This window comes from Lynx canadensis, chromosome E3 (assembly GCF_007474595.2).
Source record: "Lynx canadensis isolate LIC74 chromosome E3, mLynCan4.pri.v2, whole genome shotgun sequence".
Taxonomy (NCBI): domain Eukaryota; kingdom Metazoa; phylum Chordata; class Mammalia; order Carnivora; family Felidae; genus Lynx; species Lynx canadensis.
In genome coordinates, this window is record NC_044318.1 from 30595742 (window position 1) to 30616116 (window position 20375).

The 20375-nt window shown below is 53.3% G+C and overlaps 1 protein-coding gene across 6 annotated transcripts in view; it reads right to left on the reverse strand.

The window, feature by feature from the left end:
* Positions 1–14080: 14080 nt before the first annotated feature.
* The window catches only part of CLIP2 (CAP-Gly domain containing linker protein 2), a 75381-nt gene continuing 69086 nt past the window's right edge, over positions 14081–20375 (reverse strand). For 5 of the 6 annotated variants that reach the window (XM_030300113.1, XM_030300115.1, XM_030300112.1 and 2 more), the window contains 4 exons: positions 19140–19299; positions 17299–17481; positions 16949–17011; positions 14081–16070 (listed from right to left, as the gene is read on the reverse strand). In XM_030300113.1, the coding sequence (XP_030155973.1) occupies positions 16059–16070; positions 16949–17011; positions 17299–17481; positions 19140–19299 (418 nt within the window). In that variant the 3' untranslated portion in view covers positions 14081–16058. The remainder of the gene's footprint in view (positions 16071–16948; positions 17012–17298; positions 17482–19139; positions 19300–20375) is intronic. The other variant, XR_003965503.1, reaches the window with a different exon arrangement.

Consider the following 20375-nt stretch of genomic DNA (forward strand, 5'->3'; position numbering starts at 1 on the left):
TCTGTCTTCTCAGAGCCCAGCGCTAGTTGGGGAGACAGGCACACCTAGGAATAAATACCAGGTCATTAGAAAACGAGAGAGGAGAACAGAGATAGAGGGAGGAAGATGGAGAAGAGAGAGACACCAGTGTCTGAGCTGGACATAAATGGTGGGAGAGGACCTGGAACAGGAGGGAAGGAACAACTCCAACACAACCCTGGCGACAGAAGACAGTGCAGGAAACGTCGGGAAGGAGTTGTCCGGCTGGACCCAAGTGAGGGAAAGAAGGCTGGAAAGGGAAGCCGCAAACCTCTCAGAAAGGGCCCTGAAGTTTCTGGGGTGGCTCGATCATAATGTTGGAGGGGACATGGCACTGCTTGTGGAGGGGACATGCCCTTGACTCACCTGGAGTCACCTGCGGACAGCTTCCTGGGACTCTGCCTGAGGGTGATGTCTGGCTCTAGGTGAGTTCCTGAATTCCCCAGGGGGGGAGGGGGAGACCCTTGACCCCTGAGGGGCGGAAGCTGGTGACTGAACGCCCCCCACCCCTGGCTGCCCCCTCCATAGGACGATCCTCAGGCACATGGTGCCCAGCTTTCAGAGGGTCCCTAGCAAGACTGAGCCCCCAAACTCAGCTGCTCACTGATGCATTCTTCACTGGCTTCCCAGGGTCCTCACAGACACCCCAGGGTCCCCTCCTGACCACTTGCACCCAAATCCTTGGGGAATCCAAGTGAAGACGGTCAAAATTCCTAGGTCCCTGAGACCGACTCTGTCAGGAAGGAGAAGAGGCATCGTGGAAGAGGTGGGAGAAGTCGCCCAAGGTGGAGCTGCGGAAGCCATGGGGAAGAGCGGGTGTCTCTCGCTATAAAGGTTGAGACACTCCAGACGTAAGGATCTATGGAGACACTTGCAGGTACTTAGTTGTCCAAACTGCATTTCAGAGAGGATTGAAACCCACTTTTATGCACACATATATAGCACTCATGGCAGTTGGGATTACCCTGTGCCTTATGAAGTGACACTGTCCCATTGCAGGGGCTTGGTCCATTCAGCCTCCTGTTGTGTACTCTGGGGCTCAGTGTTGCCGCGGCTGGTTTGTCTGGAACCCTCTGCCCAGACCAAAGCCATCCTCTGGTCTCTGTTGGGCGCCTGAGAGTAAATTTCATGTACTGGGTTTTTATCTTTTTTTTTTCTTATTGATTTGTAGGAGCTCTTTATATATGATAGACCTCAGCTCTTTGTCAATCATGCACCCTGCAAATCTTTTCCTAAACTAAGATGCGTCTTTCATTTTTGTTTTCAATATTTATGTATTACAATAATTTAAATCTTTTATGTATTCGGAGTTTTAGATTTTAATTTAGTCACATTTGTCAATATTTTCCTTTAACATTGATGCCTTTTGCATCTTGTTTCAGAAAAACTTTCTATGGCCAATTCCGTTGGTGGCCTCCAATATCCATTCTAGTTTTCTTCCTTTAAAATGGAATTTCAGTTTTTTAGCTAGACGTAACTGAAAGATTACATTTCCTAGTCTCCTTTCAGCTGGCCATTAGACTGACCTCTGGCCAATGAAATGTGAATGAAACTGCTCTGTGGGACTTATACGGCATTTCTCTTCCTCACCTTTCTCATTCTGCCATCCAGAAGGCAAATGTGGGTGGGGTGCCTAGCTGGCTCAGTTGGTAGAACATGAGACTGTATCTCTGGGTCTTGAGTTCAAGTCCCACATTGAGTGTGGAGCCTACTTAATTAAAAAACAAATTTTTTTTTTTTTTAATTTCGGAAGGCAAATGTAATGGCTGGAGCTCCCACAGTCATCTTGGATATTGAGGTAATCTCAATATGGAAACAACATGCTGAGGATGGAAGGGCATAGTTAGTTATTTATTTATCTTAACATTCATTTATTTATGTTGAGAGAGAACACAAGTCAGGGGCAGAGAAAAAAGGAGAGAGAGAAGCCCAAGCAGGCTCTGTGCTGTGAGTGCACAGCCAGACGCAGGGCTCAAACCTGTGTGGGGCACTTGGGTGGCTCAGTTGGTTAAGTATCCAACTTTGGCTCAGGTCACGATCTCACAGTTCATGGGTTTGAGCCCCACACCGGTCTCTGGTCTCTGTGCTGACAGCTCAGAGCCCGGAGCCTGCTTCGGATTCTGTGTCTCCCTCTCTCTCTGCCCCTCCCCACTCACACTCTGTCTCTGTCTCTCTCTCTCAAAAATAAGCATTGAAAAAATAATAATAATAAATCAAACCCACAAAGCATGACATCATGACCTAAGCTGAGACCAAGAGTCGATGCTTAACCGACTGAGCTACCCAGGGGCCCTGGGCATACAGTTAGAAGCTAAAGTCTTGATATCACTGTATCAGTCACAACAGCATTTCTGGTTTTATCTTGTTTTGTTTAGTTGCTTACCTCTAGGGTGATTATACCCAAAGTGATCATAAAGAAGAGAGTTTACTGAAGCCACTATTGCTTTGGGCTTTTCCAATCGAATACACTTCCCTATCCTACACTTTGTTTTAAAAGTTTACAAGTTCACTTTTCGCACATAGTTCTTTAATTCATCTGGAGTCAGTTTTTGCTTCTGTGGGAGGTGGCAATCTAATTTTATTCTTTTCCATATGGACAGCTAATTGTCCCCGCATCAGTTATTAAATAGTCCGAAACAAGACATCAGGTGTGTTGGAAGAAATTTAGTGCAAGTTCCTCCAGACCTTTATCGATAACACTGTAACGTTAATGCGGCGACGTAAATTTTAAAAACATGTAGGTAAACGGAAGGATATACCATGCTCTTGCATAGGAAGATAATTCCCTCCTGAATTAATCTAGAAAGTCAAAGCCTCCCGAATCAAATCCTGATGTGGGGGGCGCCTGGGTGGCTCAGTCGGTTAAGCGGCCAACTTCGGCTCAGGTCATGATCTCACACTCCGTGAGTTCGAGCCCCACGTTGGGCTCTGTGCTGACAGCTCAGAGCCTGGAGCCTGTTTCAGATTCTGTGCCTCCTTCTCTCTCTGACCCTCCCCTGTTGATGCTCTGTCTGTCTCTGTCTCAAAAATAAATAAACATTTAAAAAAATTAAAAAAAAATCCTGATGTGGGTTTTCCAAGGTGTACATGCAAGGGTGAAGTAAAACAAAAAAAAAAAAAAAGTTGGGAAATGAGGGGGAATCAGGGCAGGAGAATAAAATCAGACCAGAGGGCTCATGAGTTTGTCAGATGCCGGTCACACGTTTCCCTTCGAAATCTTCGGCAACCAATACACGGGGAAACATGATCCGTTTTTATCTAAAGGATTAAAAAAAAATCGTTACATCATTACCAGGTAAATACATTGTTCCTGGGAGCGGTAGGAAGGCAGGGGCGGGTGGAGGGGGGGGGGGTACAGCTAAGGGCACAGGGTTTTTTTGGGGGGGATAATAAAATGTTCCAAAATGTAGTTAAGGATGGTGTCACGATTCTGAATCTCCGAAAAACCATCGAACCGCGCACTTTAAGGGGGTGAGTTGTGCGGCATGTGAATTACAGCTCGAGAAAGCGTTTTAAAAAAAATAAAGGAGGAGTAAAGAGGAACACTCGGTAAGTCATTGTAGATGTGTGGGTGGGAGCCTTGTGGCTCCGGACAAGCCCCCTGGGATAAATTGGCCCTAAATCAGGCATCAGGAACTGAGCTGGGGGGGCAGCGGTTGGGGGGGGGGCAGATTTGCTGAAATGAGTTCTTACCTAAAAGTCTGGAGCATTTCCAAGCGTTGTGGCCCAGGATGATGGGTTCTCATGGAGATAATTAATGGGCTGGCCAGATCTGGTCCAGGCCCTGGGAAAGCCATATCCTCTGCCTGTAGGAGAATACTTGCATTTTTGCTTAAAAAAATGTTTTTTTATTTATTAAAAAAAAATTTTAATGTTTATTTTTGAGAGAGAGAGACAGAATGCAAGTGGGTTAGGGGCAGAGAGAGAGGGAAACGCAGAAACCGCAGCAGGCTCCAGGCTCTGAGCTGTCAGCACAGAGCCCAGATGTGGGGCTCGAACTCACGAGCCGCAAGATCGTGACCTGAGCTGAAGTCAGCCACTCAACTGACTGAGCCACCCAGGCGCCCCTAAAAAAATTTTTTTTAATTGAGGTGTCACATACAGGGAAGTATATAAATCATACGTGCACAGCATATTGGATTTCATAAACAGCAATTCCATGGGACCAGCACCCAGGTGGGGAAATAGAAGATGCCAGACCCCCAGCAGTCTCCTTATACCTCCTGCTGGTCATTACCTTGGAGGAAAACTACTCTGACTTCCAATAGCATCAATTACTGATGCCTGTTTTATTCTTCTACGCAAGGAGCCCCACGGGATATACTGTTTTCTCTGGCATCTTTCATTTCAACGGATCTACAGTACTTTAAAAAAAAAAAAAAAAAACACTATTACTGGGGCACCTGGGCGGCTCATTCAGTGAAGCGTCTGACTCTTGACTTCGGCTCAGGTCGTGATCTCCAAGTTTGTGAGTTCGAGCCTTGCATCGGGCTCTATGCTGATGGCTCAGAGCCTGGAGCCTGCTTCCGATTCTGTGTCTCCCTCTCTCTCTGCCCCTTCCCCACTCGTGCTCTGTCTCTCTCTGTCTCAGAAATACATAAACCTTAAAAAAAGATTTAAAAACAAAAACAAACAAAAAAAAACACTATTACTGGGGCACCTGGGCGGCGCTCATTCAGTGAAGCGTCTGACTCTTGACTTCGGCTCAGGTCGTGATCTCCAAGTTCGTGGGTTCAAACCCCATGTCGGGCTCTGCGCTGACAGCATGGAACCTGCTTGGGATTCTGTCTCCCTCTCTCTCTGTCCCTCCCCTGCTGGCTCTCTATCTCTGTCTTTCGAAATAAATAAATAAATAAACATGTTAAAAAAACCAAAACCTTATTTTCTCTCCTTTATAGCTGAGGGTGAGGGGTGGGGAAGGAGGTGAGACGTGCCTGAAGGACGGATATTCTGCGGGATCCTGGTGTTGGTCCCATGACCCTGGTTCAGCCACATGATCCCAGTGGTGGTCATGGCGGAAAGTGCTGGGTCGGGGTATCTGACTGGACAGCCTGAGTCATGAGCCCGCAGGTGAAGCAATGTAGGTGACCCCAAAGATGATCCCTGTTTGGGACACACGCTACAGGTGTCCTGTGCTCCCTGACCCTCAGCCCATCAGGCGTGTCCTTACAAGCTATCTCTGCAGGTTGCTACGTGAATAGTGCCCCCTGGAGTCGTGCAGCATGGTGGCCCAGGTGTCACAGTGCCTTCTGGAGGACAGGTCTGGACCATCCAGGAAATCAGTGTGCAGGCAGCCTGGCGAGGGGCCAGGCAGAGATGGCCAGGGGGACCCGAACCTCCTGGAGGGCACTGTCGGCACCTGGGGAGAAGCAGAGGGGGGGAGCCTGGACCGGCCATCCCTCCCGCCACTCACCAGCCCTGTGACCTCGAGCATATGCTTACCCTTCTTGGGTCTCATTTGCTCAGCTGTGAAACGGGATTGATGATTATACTAGAACCCTGCTTGCACCCGGGTTGTGAGAACCGAATCCCTGGACAATTAAAGAGAAGGAATCACAGAGAAGAGTGGGGATTTTACACGGAGGAAATCGGGTGGCTCAGTCGGTTAAGCGTCCGACTCTTTTTTTTTTTTTTAATGTTTTTATTTATTTTTGAGACAGAGAGACAGAGCATGAGCAGGGGAGGGGCAGAGAGAGAGGGAGACACAGAATCGGAAACAGGCTCCAGGCTCTGAGCTGTCAGCACAGAGCCCCATATGGGGCTCGAACTCACGGACATCAAGATCATGACCTGAGCTGAAGTCGGACACTTAACCCACTGAGCCACCCAGGTGCCCCTAAGCGTCCGACTCTTGATTTCGACTCAGGTCATGATCCCAGAGTCACGGGATCGAAACTTGCGTCGGATTCCACGCTAAGCTTGGAGCCTGCTTGAGATTCTGTCTCTCTGCCCCTCTCCCCACTCGCTCGCTCACCCTCTCTCTCTCAAAAAATTAAACATAAAAATAGACAAATAAACTGAAAAAATCTAAAGCCACCATCAAAGTGAAAATCCACAAATACAAACTTAAAGGTTTAAAACCAGGAAGTCGGGCTGAAAAGTCACCCTGAGCAACAGAGAGAAGTTAAGAGGTTTAAAATAATGGTAAAATAAAGTGACAAAATGAATGTGATTTAAGGTAGAAGATCAAAGCCTGAAGTCTGAGATTAAAAGATTAAACCCGTGAACCTTAAGACGTAAGAATTTAAGAAGCTCCAGACGACCACCCATGAGACAGATTTCCCAGAGGACGGGACCGTGGATGAACCTACTCAGAGAACAAAGACACAGTTCATCTTCTGAACACGAAGATGTTACTTTAATTTTGTTATATATTTTTTTTATTTTTTTAAGTTTATTTATCTTGAAAGAGAGAGAGAGAAAGAACGAGCAGGGGAGGGGCAGAGAGAGAGGGGCACAGAGGATCTGAAGCAGGCTCTGTGGCTGGCCATATATATGTGGGCACATATTGTTTTCACTGCCTTTTTATTATTTTTTGATTATTATTTAAAAAAATTTTAACACTTATTTAATTTTGAGAGACAGAGACAGAGCATGAGCAGGGGAGGAGCAGAGAGAGAGAGGGAGACACAGAATCCGAAGCAGGCTCCAGGCTCTGAGCTGTCAGCACAGAGCCCAATGTGGGGCTCGAACCCACAAACCGCGAGATCATGACCTGAGCTGAAGTCGGACGCTTAACCAACTGAGCCACCCAGGTGCCCCCATATTTTTAAAAATTTTTTTTTCAACGTTTATTTATTTTTTTGGGGGGGACAGAGAGAGACAGAGCATGAACAGGGGAGGGGCAGAGAGAGAGGGAGACACAGAATCGGAAACAGGCTCCAGGCTCTGAGCCATCAGCCCAGAGCCCGACGCGGGGCTCGAACTCACGGGCCGCGAGATCGTGACCTGGCTGAAGTCGGACGCTTAACCAACTGAGCCACCCAGGTGCCCCCATATTTTTTTAAATTTTAAGCAGGCTTCATGCCCAGCACAGAGCCCAGTACAGGGCTTGAACTCATGACCCCGAGATCAAGAGTCACACATTCCACTGTCTGAGCCACACAGGTGCCCCAGGAAGCACTTTTTTTTTTTTTAAGAGAGAGAGAGCATGAGCTGGGGAGAGGGGCAGAGGGAGAGAGAGAGAGAGAGAGAGAGAGAGAGAGTCTTAAGCAGGCTCCATACTCAGTGCACACGGGACTCAATCCCACAACCCTGAGATCATGACCTGAGCCGAAATCAAGAGTCAGACGCTCAGTTGAATGTGCCACCCAGGTGCTCTGAACATTTTTTAAATGGAGGGTGAGCCTGGCAATGTTTGGAGCTCAGGGAGTAGCAAAGAGGAGGGGCAACATTGAAGATTTAGGGGTGTGTGCGTGTGGAGGGGTGCATTGAGCATCTACGATGTTCCAGGCACTAGGCTAAAAGTTAGGGATATGAGGGAGCCCATTGTGGGGCCTGACCATGGAGAGACCCAGGTATTAAACGGGTTCCCTACAAGGATGTCCCCTCAGACAGAGATGTGTGCCATGAGGGGGTGGGGGAAGGCAGGGGAGGAAAGGGTGTGGGTGTGCGTCACTTGGAATGGCTTCTCTGGGGGGGGCGGGGTCTGGGCCGGGATCTAAGTTTCCCGGTTATTTGCCCTGTCCCATGTTGCCTTCTGAATTTACTCTGGACCCCAAATTACAGTCTTAAGACATTTTTAAGCCACTCATGGGGAACAGGAGAGGGACCAGAGTGGGTGTCCAGAGCTGAGAATGGAGAGGGCGGAGTGGTGACAGTTTAAGACAGAGACTCCAGGCTCCGGAGCCAGCTCTATGGATGGGGGCAGTGCCTGGAGTCAGGAGGGCAAATCAGCCTGAAATCCTGCAGGGTCAGGGTCAGGGTCGATGGTGGGGAGTGGGCGCAGGGGTGGGGTGGGAGGAGCACTGTGATGGAAGCGGGGAGATTTCAAGTCCTGGCCTCTTGGGGTCCTGGTGATAGAAGGAACATCCATCCTCCCCCTACTGTCCCAGATGGACACTCATAGAGAGGCCAGAACCACATCTGGGAACCACATCTGGGAGGCCACATCTGCCTAGAACTCTAGGGTCAGGAGCTGAGACATCTGGGTCCCCAGGTGGGGCTGGCTTGTGAACTTGGCCCTGAGCCTTCCGCGCTCTGGATTTCAGTCGTCCCTCCCATCCACGGATGGGGATTGAGAGAGCCGAGCGCGACACCTGGTGGTGAGCTGGCAGCATTACAGGCAAGAGGGCTGGATGGGTCCCCGTGGAGTCAGGGGTCCAGGCGTCACCGAGAGCAAAGAGGCGAAGTGGGACGAGAGAGTCCCCTGTTCTTGAGACCACTCCCTAGCATGTGACAGACCCTGGGCTGGGAGGAAGGGATGTGGCATTTGATTGTCATAACAAGCCAGTGCAGTGTATTTCATTGTCCTAGTCATATTGGAGATGGGAAAGCAGGGGCTCAAGGAGTTTAGGGGCTCTGGTGAGGTCGTACACCAGCTAAGTGGCTGGGCTGCAATTCAAACCCGGGCAGTCTCATTCTTTTTTTTTTTTTTTTAATCTTTATTTATTTTTGAGGGGGCAGGGGGCAACACAGGAAAGGAACTGAGAGAGGGAGACACAGAATCCAAAGCAGGCTGCAGGCTCTGAGCTGTCAGCACAGAGCCCAACGCGGGGCTCGAACTCATGAACCGTGAGATCAGGACCTGAGCCAAAGTCAGGCACTTAAATGACTGAGCCATCCAGGCGCCCCCAGATGGTCTCATTCTTAAGCCTTTTCAGGTTCCTTTCCTAGCTCAGGGGGCCAGTGCTGTGAGCATTGGGTGGGGTGTCGAAGGGACCCCTGGTCCCCACTGCCACCCACAGTGGCTCAACCCCGCACCAGAACACTGCTGCTCCGAGTTCTGAATCTTCCCAAAGCGGGACCCAGGGCCCCACCCGATCCCATCCCAGGAGGAGTGACCCAGGGAAGGATGCTCCCCCACACCCCTGCCACCTGCAAACTGCTGACATTTCCCTCCGCGATCCCCCATGCCTGGGGATTACACTCCCCACTTTACAGATGAGGAAACTGAGGTTGGGGGTTGCCCAAGGTCACAGGTGGGTTAATGCCTGAGTCAGGGGCTCAAGCTGCAGTGTGGTGCTGTCTCTTGATGACAAATGTTAGCTCTCAGGCACTGTTAGGCAATTCATGCCCATCAGGAACATAAAAGGGGACTCCAGTCGAGGGTGATAAGAGAGAGTCAGAGGAGAATTGCTTTGGATAATTCTTTGGGGGGGGCTGTCCGGAAGGGTTTTGTTTTTTTTTTTAATGTCTATTTACTTTTGAGAGAAAGAGAGACAGAGCGCAAGCAGGGGAGGGGCAGAGAGAGAGGGAGACACAGAATCTGAAGCAGGCTCCAAGCTCTGAGCCATCAGCCCAGAGCCCGGTGTGGGGCTTGAACTCACAAACTGTGATATCATGACCTGAGATAAAGTCGGACGCTTGGCTGACCGAGCCACCCAGGCGCCCCGGGAGAAGGGAATTTAGTAGCAACCTGACCTCTACCAGTAGCACAACCTCTCAAATGATGGACATTTTTGTGGCCACCAAAAATGTCTTGAGACTTGCCAAATGTCCCCTTAAGGGAAAACTTACATTAGGTTGAGAACCACTGGCTCGAACAAGTCAAGTTGCCCTTAGGATTATACCCTGTGAGTCCTGCTTGGCTCTTTGTCTCCGGCATTCTGCAAATTCAATGTAACGTGCCTCGGTGTGGATTTCTTTTTTATTTATAAAATAAATAAAACTTCTCGGGATTCTTTGCATTTCATATCTTTCACCAATTCTGGAAATTTCTCAGCTGTGTCTTCTTTAAATGACGTCCCTCTACAGGGTGTCGGTTTAAGTGTCCGACTTCAGCTCAGGTCGTAATCTTGTGGTTTGTGAATGAATTTGAGCCCTGTGTCTGGCTCTGGGCTGACCCCCTCAGAACCTGGAGCCTGCTTTGGTCTGTGTCCCCCTCTCTCTCTCTGCCCCTCCCCTGCTTGTACTCTCTCTCTCAAAAATGAACATTAAAACATTTAAAAAATATATTTTGGGGTGCCTGGCTGGCTCAGTCAGTGGAGCACGTGACTTGACCTTCAGGTTGTGGGTTTGAGTCCCACATTGGGTGGGACTTCCTTCCTTCCTTCCTTAAGTTTACTTATTAATTTTGAGAGGGGAGTGAGGGACATGGAGGGAGAGAGAGAATCCCAAGCTGTCAGTGTCGAGGCCGATACACGCACAGTAAGATCATGGCCAGAGCCAAAATCAAGAGTCAGGCGCTAGCTTAATTGAGCCACCCAGACGTCCCTAGTCCTTATTTCTTAGGGAGTTGTAGCTCAGTCATTTTTGACTTTTGACAGGCATCTTGGTCCCAATTTTCCACCTTGCAAAGCTTTGTCCGCTGAGCCCCTTGTGGCCATAAAATCCCAAGCCTCGGGGTTTCCAGCACTGGCAAATGCCCTGGGGCAGCTGCCGCTTACAAGGGGCTTCACCACTCTCCGGGGCAGACATTTGTTTTGGGCCCTCGAGGATTTCCCGTACTTGCCTGCAGGCTCAGTTATAGGCTCAGAAGCATGTGGGTTGTATTTCATCCGGCACATTCCATCAGGAGAAATTATATCAAGAGGAATTTTTGTTTGTTTGTTTGTTTAATGACGTTTAGCCGGCTTTACGGCCAGAAACAGATCTCACCGTGTCTTCCAGCGCGTTCGTGACTCCTATGGATTCTGCGGGCAGATTGTGTTCAGAGATTGGTTCTTTCGCTCTGACTCCCCCCGGCAGCTGCTCCCTTGCCTTTCTTTGCTCTACCCTGGTGAGCTTCCCTTTCTCTTTCCTGCCTCACTGGTCTGGGAAGTGCAGTCAGAAGCAGGGCTCTGTATGCACGGGTTTGGTCCAAGCTGAGATTCCCAGCTGGAGTGTGGGTGGGAGCCTCCTCCTCACTGGGACCCTCAGGATGTGCCTCTGCTCCGCCTCCTGGGGGCTGTCGTTGGGTTGACCGCCTCCTCCTCCCTGTCCCCGCCCCCCCAGCCCCAGGCAGCTTCTCAAGGCTTGAGTCAGGGACTCGGGGGCTTGGTTGATGGCGACAGGCCGTCCAGACTCTGGCGTCAGTTTGTCCATCCTATTTTATTAATAATGTTCTTACCAACATTCGTCTCTTCCCATGTCTTCGTGGGTAGAGTACACAGTATTTCTCAACCCGGCTGAGCATCAAGAGAGGAATGGATAAAGACAAATACTGTATGATCTCACTTATATGTGGAGTAAAATTGTTAAAAAGTCCTCATACATGTAGAGAACAGATGGGTGGTTACCAGGGGTGGGGGGCGGTTTGCAGGGTGGGTGAAATGGGTGAAGGGGGTCAAAGGTACAAACTCCCAGTTATAAGACAAATTTTTTTTAAATTTTTTTAACACTTATTTTTGAGACAGAGAGAGAGCATGAACAGGGGAGGGTCAGAGAAAGAGGGAGACACAGAATCCGAAACAGGCTCCCGGCTCTGAGCTGTCAGCACAGAGCCCGACGCGGGGCTCGAACCCACGGACCGTGAGATCATGACCCGAGCCGAAGTCGGACGCTTAACCGACTGAGCCACCCGAGCCACCCAGGCGCCCCAAGACAAACATTTTTAGTGTTCTTCTTACTTTTGAGAGAGAGGAGACAGAGTGCAAGTTGGGGAGGGGCAGAGAGAGACAGAGAGCGGGAGAGAGAGGGAGAGAGGGAGACCCAGAATCTGAAGCAGGCTCCAGGCTCCCAGCTGTCAGCACAGAGCCCGACGCGGGGCTCGAACCCACGGACCGCGAGATCATGACCTGAGCTGAAGTCGGACGCTTAACCGACGGAGCCACCCAGGTGCCCCATTCTGGGGTCTCGTTTAGATCCCACAGTGTGTGAGAACGGTTTTATTTTCTGTATGTCACAGATGAGGAAACTGAGGCTCAGGGAAGAAGAGCATGGGGGGCCTGGTCCACACAGTCAGAGGGTGGCAGCTGGGCTGGCTGTCAAGGATGTCCTGACAAGGGTGCCTGTGCTCATTCCAGAGGGGTGCTGAGAACCCCCACCCCCACCCCGAACACACACGCAGGGTCAAGGCCACCCTCCAGGCCTTCCGCTTTGCACACACCATCCCGAAGCCCCCACCCCCCATCCCTGCAGCCTTCTGTCCCCGAGGCTGTGAGCCCCTGAGGACGGGACATCTCCCCTTCCTCACCAGCCCCTCAAGGAGTTCTCTCATCCCGGCACAGGTGTCTTCTATCCGGCACCTCTTGGGGGCTCCTTCCATGAGATTCGGGCCCTCTGCCCTCTGGCCTCGTGTGCCCCGCACCCTCAGCGCTGGTGACAGTAAGACTTGTGCTCCAGCCTTGCCCCGGGCCTCTCCCTGAGCCGCCAGGTCCCCTACTCCCTCTGACACTCCCTGCCTGCTCCCCTCTTCTTTCCTCCCTGCACCCAGCACCTTCTTCTTCCCAGCAGGTAACACGGGATCACCCTGACTGCTGGCTCAGGAGCCTTGAATGGGCGGGGGCTTCCGCTCTTTTCTTTTTTTTTTTTTTATTTTTTTTTAAATTTTTTTTTTAATGTTTATTTTATTTTTGAGACAGAGGGAGACAGAGCACGGATGGGGGCGGGTCAGAGAGAGAGGGAGACACAGAATCCGAAACAGGCTCCAGGCTCTGAGCTGTCAGCACAGAGCCCGACGCGGGGCACGAACCCACGGACCGTGAGATCATGACCTGAGCCGAAGTCAGAAGCTCAATTGACTGAGCCACCCAGGCGCCCCTTCCGCTCTTTTCTGACCACAGGCCCCCAGCATGCAGTTTGGCCTGAAGTCTGAACTGGTCAAAGAAACACTACCCTCCCACCCCCCACAACACTACCCGCCCCCATCAGCAAGAGTGATGCATTTAGGGCCCTTAGTCTCAGTTGGTGATGGGGCCTGGGCGGGGGGCAGGGGGAGGCAATGGAAAGGAACCAGAAATCACAGCGGTGTCCGAGAAGCCTGGAGAGGAAAAGAATCCTGTTTGCAGGAGCTCTCTGAATCTCAAAATGCCGGGCTGGTAAGGTCGGTTCCGGAACGACAGAGCCCATTAACATCTGAGGCCCCAGAGCTCCCCATTTGTTCCCACCCCCTCCCCAGACCCATTCTGCACCCCCTCTCTCCGGGCTCTGTGCGCCCAGGGGCTGGCCTCTCGCCCTCCAACAGGCTGCCTTGCCTGGGCTCCCGGTTGGGTTCATCACCCTCCAGATCCTGCTCGCCTAGATCGCACCGCCTGGGGTGGGGTCCCCTCCACAGCTGCAGCTTTTGGTTTCACTCACAGCTCCTTTGCCCCTTTGAGGTGGCAGTGGTGCCCTGTGGGTTCCCTTAGCCGTGGCCACACCTTGCACACGGCCCCTTCCTTAAGCCCTTCACCCGAGGACTTCCTCTCTCTGCTTCCTCCCACTGTGCTGATGCAGCGCTCGGGAGACCGCACGACGCTTCCAGACTCAGCTGTCAACCTCGATAGCCTCATTCGGTCTCCCAGGGAGGCAACGTCTACTGCAAAACCTGTAAAATGACCACAGAGCTTGCAAAACCTCGACTGTTCATTTGATCTCTAGAAAGCTTGCTGCAGGAGATAGAATTTGCTCACTAAGGTTAAACGTTCTCCCCGAACTCACTGAACTCGTGTTCGTCATTTTGCACGTCAGGGGTTTTTCGTTTTTTTCCTTCTGGGCCCAGTCATAGTTCCAGCAGATTCAAATCCAGACCCCCAGCCCTGCCCGGCCGCCTTGCCACGCCTCCCATCCTGCTGACCTATCTCTCGTGCTCGTCCCATCCCTGCTGGGTTCCTGCTCTTTGGACAAGGCCAGGTGCAGTCTCCCGGACTTCTTAATGCCAGGCCCTCTGAGGCCCCCATCAGTCATTCACAACTGAGTAGGAATTAGTTGGCAGCTAATGGGACTATCGACTCCTGGCATGCACTGGGGCGCCCACAGAGAAAAGCAGACAACGAAGGCCCCAGACCTCAGTCACAAGCTTTATTGTCTCGAGCACAGACTCGCCACACTTCAACAATTCCACTTTGGGGAGGGCAAGGGTGCGGGAGGGCTTGGGGACGGGGCACGGCTGAGCCCACACCGGACAGGCGGAGACGCTCGCAGCCAAGTGGCTTCTTTGCCACCTGCCAGCCGCCTTGGGGGCTCAACCCCTCCTGGTGTGGGCCTTTGGCTGTTAGTAGACTAATCAGTGCCTCCCGTAGGAGGGGCGAGCTGCCAGATTTTGCTGGAAAGAGTAGTATTTGACTCTGGGTTAGGCCACTAAAGCATCGCTTCTAGACTGTTGTTAATAAAACCGCATGCGAGAGCTACCAGAAGCCAGTGGGGAGGTGGGGGGCTGATGGGACGAACTGGCTGCCCCCCTCCAGGATGGGCTGAGTTTGGGCAAGGATGGGAGCCACACGCATCTGTGCCTGGGAGCACCCAAAGACCACCAAGGTTGTTCCCAGGGCACAGTCTGCGTACCCATCCTGGTGCATTTCGGGAACACCACCATGGGCCATCAGGTTTCCCCTGCGAACCTCTGGCAGGGGAGGGCCCCGAACGAAAACCCTCCCTGAGCTGCGGGAGGTGGAGGCAGGCCCAAAGCAGTACCCTGCGGGCCCTCCAGCTCTAGAGGCTTTTCTGAACTGGCTTTTCCCGCTACACACAGGTCTGGAGTAACTCAGCTGGACTCGGGGGGCAGAGGAGAGAGGCGGCTAGATTTTTCTCGTCATCAACATCCCTTGGGCTCTTTCCTTGGCTATAGGAGACGGGCTTACAAAGCTCTGGACAGGTGCCTGGTAAGAAAGGGGGCTGTTGGTACGTGTGCATTCTGATGCACGTGTGTGGCACACGCATCCCTGAACGCTCACCCACCTACGTATGCCTGGGCGTGTGGGCACGCAGCCAGGTGGCAGCAACGTTTGCGATGTACGTGGGCGCGGGCCTGCCAGACCTGGCGCTCGGTCCCAAGAGCGTGTGTCCTGTGCACCCCAGCGTGTGCGTCCTGAGCGCGGCTGACTGCAAATGCCCACCCCCCACGACCGCGTGTGCACGCCTGCTCCCTCCGTGCGTGTGCCAAGGGTCAGGGGGTGCACGTGGCGCAGGGCACAGGCCCAGATTCGGAGCGTCTGGTCAACCCAGGAGACACGTTCCAGACCAGTCCAAACGCCCTGCGGCCACCCTGCCCCCGCTCCAAGCCAGGTGCGTGGTGGGGGATGGGGAGAGGGGCTTCTGAACTTTCCTAACACTGTGGCTCCTGGCCCTGGTGGCTACCCTCTGGCCAGCAGCTTGGAGCTGTGTATGTGAGGTTGTGTTGGGGGCTGGGGGGAGAAGGACCTTGCCCCCAACACCTTGAACCCGGGCCTCACTGGGCAGACAGGCCGACGGGTCTCGGACCACTGTTTGAAGAAGGCTCAGCCTGTGGGGGCAAGAAGCCTGGGGACTGCTTAGGCCCGGAAGTGGCTGCAGAAAAGGGGGTCCCCACCGGGCTCCTGAGGCCTGGCCTGCCTTCCTTGGTGCCTAGCTGGGCCCCCTCTGACCCTTTCCCAGGACGATGGCTCTCTGGGGTCTCAGGGGAACCCGGGAGAAGAAGGAGAAGAAAGGGAGGGCAGGGACACACCTGGGGTGCCAAGATGGTCCTCAGGGCAGCTCGAGAGGGGCCTGGCCGGATCACCTCAGCCTCCCCAAACTCCAGAAACTGCCGGGGCGTCCAGGCTGAAGGTCCCGGGGTCCAGGCCAGGACTGTACCGCTCGCTGTGGAAGGTGGTGCTTGAGGGAGCCTCCCGGTCCGGCAGGGGGGTCGGGGTGGGGGATTGTCCGCGGCAGTGGGCACGTTATCGTTACAAACACTGTTCTTGTCTCCAAAGTGACAGTCCTGGCCCCTGCCTGGAGGGGGCGCCGCCGGGGCAGGCCGGAGGGGCTCTGCTGTGGACTCGGCTGCTCCGCGGTGTCCCTCAGGGTCAGTGCTTCTCCTGGGGGGAGCAAGGCCTTGATCAGCAAGCGTGTCTCAGATAGTGAAGGGAGTGGGGTGGGCTGTTTGAGAGCCCGCTTGTGCCAGGGAGCGGGGACAGCACATGCAAAGGCCCCGGGGCAGGAAAAGCCACTCTGCGGTGTCTGGGGTGTAGCGAGACAGGAGGTAGGGTGGGAGCAGTTTAGGGGAAGGGGTGAGAGCAGATGGGTCTCACAAAGAGCACCGAGTGCCCGTGTACACAAAAATGCGGCCAATGTGGCACAAAGCAGACCGTGGAAAGGACACTTGTTGACTTTTGAGAGCAGGAACAGGGTGGCAGAGGGTCGTCTGTCGGACCTCAGCTGGGAATGAGCATGTCAGGTGACTCGAATTTTTCTCCCCTCTGCACGTGTCCGTGAATGACCACACAAGTGCCGTGAGTATTGATTCTGGGGTCACAAATTTTATCGAGGAGGTAGGTTTGCAAGTAAGGAATCTGTGAATAATGAGGACCGACTGGGTATGCACACACATACACACACACACACACACGCACACACACAGCAAAGTTCAAGAAGGATATCATTTCAAAATGTCAACCTTGGTCACCTCTGGGCAGGAGAACTATCTTCTTTATCTATTTTGGGTCTTTCCCCCCACCAAACGTTTCCTAATAGACATGTTTTAACTTTTATTATGAAAGTCCTTAAAAAAAGAGACACGAGGTTAAAAGAGCAGATGACAGCCGAGCCAACTTTAACTGCACTGGCCCCAGGTCGTGAGCGACCCGACGGTGAAGCCTCTGGCGCAAATGCACCGTCGTGATTTTGGTGGCTTTTCGGGGTTTTTTGGCCAGAGGAGTCGGCCAGGGTGTCTCCCCGGGGCCAGGGCGCCCCTTACCTCTTGTTTGTGGGCCTTGTCTTGCTGGTGGATGCCGTTTGCAGATCCGGAATTGGGGACGGCCTGTTGAGGGAGAGCCACGGGCAGATGCTGAGAGGTTCACCAGGCAGCAGTTCCTGGTTTGGCCCCTAGGTGGCGAGGTCTTCCCCTTGGGGCCATCAGAGGCTCTTCAGAATGCGGGTCCCAGGACCCCGGGGGACCAAGGCTGCATCCCCAGCTTAGTCTGAGCTCCTCCTCAAGATCAAGCCACGTACCCCTTGGGCCGGGACTCCCGGAGGACAGGGCCACGCTTCCCGAGGACGGCGCCCCGTGGCTGGCCGCCGGGTCAGCCGCCCTGGCCCACGGCTCACCTGGGACTTGTCGGGGCTCCTCATGGCCTCCACGAGCTTCTCCACCTGCTGAGCCTGGTCCAGCGCGTCCCGCAGCGCATCTTCTGTGCTCATCAGCTGGTGCTGCAGCCGCACGAGCTCAGGCGCCGAGGACGGGTCAATGAGCGAGTAGCGCCTCTGGTCCGACAGGGACTTCTCTTTGTCCTGGAAGCAGCAGGGAAGGGAGGGGGAGTACGCACGCGATCGTGTGTGTGTGTGTGTGTGTGTGTGTGCGCATGCACATACCTGTGCACATGTGTGCTGGGGGGAGGGCGGTCTCTCCTCCAGGCAGGAAACTCTCCTGGCCCCCCCTGCTCTCTGGGCCAGGCCTTCCTCCCCCGCTCGAGGGTCCCCACTGAAGTATCCTCTTTGTCCCCTGCCCTGAATTCCCAGGCTGTCAGATGCTTCAGATTCTCCAGGTCCTGAAATGCAGGACGCCCTCCCTTCTTTCCTTCTTGTGGCCCCCACTCCCCCCTTCCCCCTCCCCCACTGTCTTTAGGTGGGTCCCTTCCCTTCACCCCTAGATCCACGGCTTCATCACCTCTTACCCTCCTCCCCTCCCCAACAGGACATTTGTGACGTTCAGCTCCCAAGTCTTCCACGACTGACCCCTGCCCACCAGGGTGCCTGGAGATACACCCGCCAGCCTCCCTGCTCCCACATAAACTGCCCCTGGGCCGCATGCTTCCAGATCCTTCCGCTCCGCTCTGATCGTCCACCTAAAACTCCCTCACTTTGGGGGTTTTCTAACCACCAAGCCCTTCCCCGGTTTTCCTGTGGCACGGGGCGGGGGGGGGGTGGGGAAGAGACAGCTCAGAGAGACACAGGAGAGGCCGCCCCCGGGTAAAGGGGAACTTCCCACATCCATGTAAACTTGACCAGCCCGTTCCCCACGGAGAGGAGCCAGAATGCCACTGCCCCCACTCCATGAAGCTCAGGGAAAGTCTCAGAATCAAAACTCTGAAGTCTCCACCAGCCCCAGGGCCTTGTCTTCTCCTGAGTTAGGTCCAGACTCACAGAGCCACAAGGACCGCAAGGGCCCTGGAATCCTGCCTGCTGGCTAGACCCGCCAGGATTGGAGGGGTGTGTGACACCCCTTAGCCCTTGACCCTACGGGCCCCCACAGCTGTGGGTGGGTCCTATTCCTCCCCCCGGCCCTCAAGGCCTCCCTTCTTCTGTCTCCTCCAATGGCCAAACCCCAGCGGCTGAGCGGGAGGGCAGGGAGGGGCTTCGGAGCAACTTCCTAGGACAGCAGCCTGTCTTCCCAGACAGGGTCCTGTCCTTCTCTTGCAACGGACTAGGCGCGGTAACTGGCCACAGGTTGGTCCTCAACGCACAGCCCGCTTACTCCAGCCCCCACCTCGTCCCGGGACTCAGCCCCGTCAGGCTCCTGCTCCTGATGGAGGGGTCTCAGCTCCCAGAACCCCAGGGTCAGAAGGTGCTTTGATATACCCATCTCCCTCCTTCGACTGATGCGTGAGTCCCCACTGCCAAACCCTGAGCAAGGAGTTGGTTTCTGGCTTGATTCCTCCCCTGCATGGGGCGCTCACCCTGAAGCAGTCCATCCTAGCTCTGGACAAGCTCAAGTTCTTCGGAAGCCTTCCTTTGCCCTGAATCCCCCAGACGACCACATGGCCGGCTACAACGTCTGCAAACGGGTCGCCCGTGGCCCCTCCACCGGCTACATCGCTGACCTGTGATTCTAGGGCCTTCTGAACCCTCCCTGTGACTTGGCTCTAGGAGGCTGCCGGTCGCCACAGCTGGGGCAGCCTCAGCCCACCCTGCCATCCCCCCATCCCCAGGCCACCCCCTGGCCCACATACCAGCCCAGTCAGCTTTTCTCGCAGGCCCCGGATGTCATCCTTGAGTTTCTGCTCCTTGATCCGCCACTCAGCCTTGTGCACCTCGCGGCTCAGGTCCCTCTCGGGCCCTGGCGAATGGCGATTGGCCTCCAGCAGCAACACTCGAAGTTCATTCAGGCTCCTGGCAGGGGCCAGTGAGGGGCACAGAAGAGCTAGTCAGCCCTGGCCCTCTGTTCCCACATTGTGGAGATTCGCCGGGTGCCTACAGACAGGCCACCCTGACAGGGACACAGCACCTGTGCCACGAGGGGCCGCTGTGGAAACACGAGGCATGAAACCAAGAGGGGCCAGATTTGGGGACGGGATGGTCAAGAGAACTGGGTCTCTTCCGGAATGTTTTTCAAGTTTAAAAAAAAAAAAGAGAACAGGGGCCCCTGGGGGGCTCAGTAGGTTAAGCATCTGACCCTCGATTTCGACTCAGGTCATGATCTCATGGTTTGTGGGATCGAGCCCCATGTCCAGCTCTGTGCTCCCCCTCTCTCTCTGCCCCTTTCCTGCTCACATGCACACGTGCACTCTCTCTCTCTCTCTCTGTGAAAATAGATATATAAGCTTAAAAAAAAAGATAAAGAGAGAACAGAAGGTTTAATTAAAAAATAAAACAAGGGGCACCTGGGTGGCTCAGTTGGTTAAGCGTCCGACATCAGCTCAGGTCATGATCTCACCGTCTGTGAGTTCGAGCCCCGCATCGGGCTCTGTGCTGACAGCTCAGAGCCTGGAGCCTGCTTCAGATTCCGTGTCTCCCTGTCTCTCTGCCCTTCCCCTGCTCATGCTGTGTCTCTCTCTCAGAAATAAATAAAACATTAAAAAAAATAAAACAAAACAAATAAAACATTCACCCAAGAGAGCTCATGTGGTAAGACATTCTATTTTTTTTTTTTTTTACTTTTTAAGATTTTTAAAAAAATTATTATTAAAAAAAAATTTTTTTTAATTTTATTTTCGAGAGACAGAGAGAGACTAGGGTTGGGGGAAGGGCAAAGAGAGAGGGAGACATAGAAATCTAAGCGGGCTCCAGGCTCCAAGCTGTCAGCACAGAGCCCAACATGGGGCCTGAACTCACAAACTGTGAGATCATGACCTGAGCCGGTCTGCCGCTTAATCGAGTGAACCACCCAGGTTCCCCTGCTTGCTACAATTTTTTAACGTTTATTTATTTTATGAGAGACAGTGACAGCACAAGCGGGGGAGGGACAG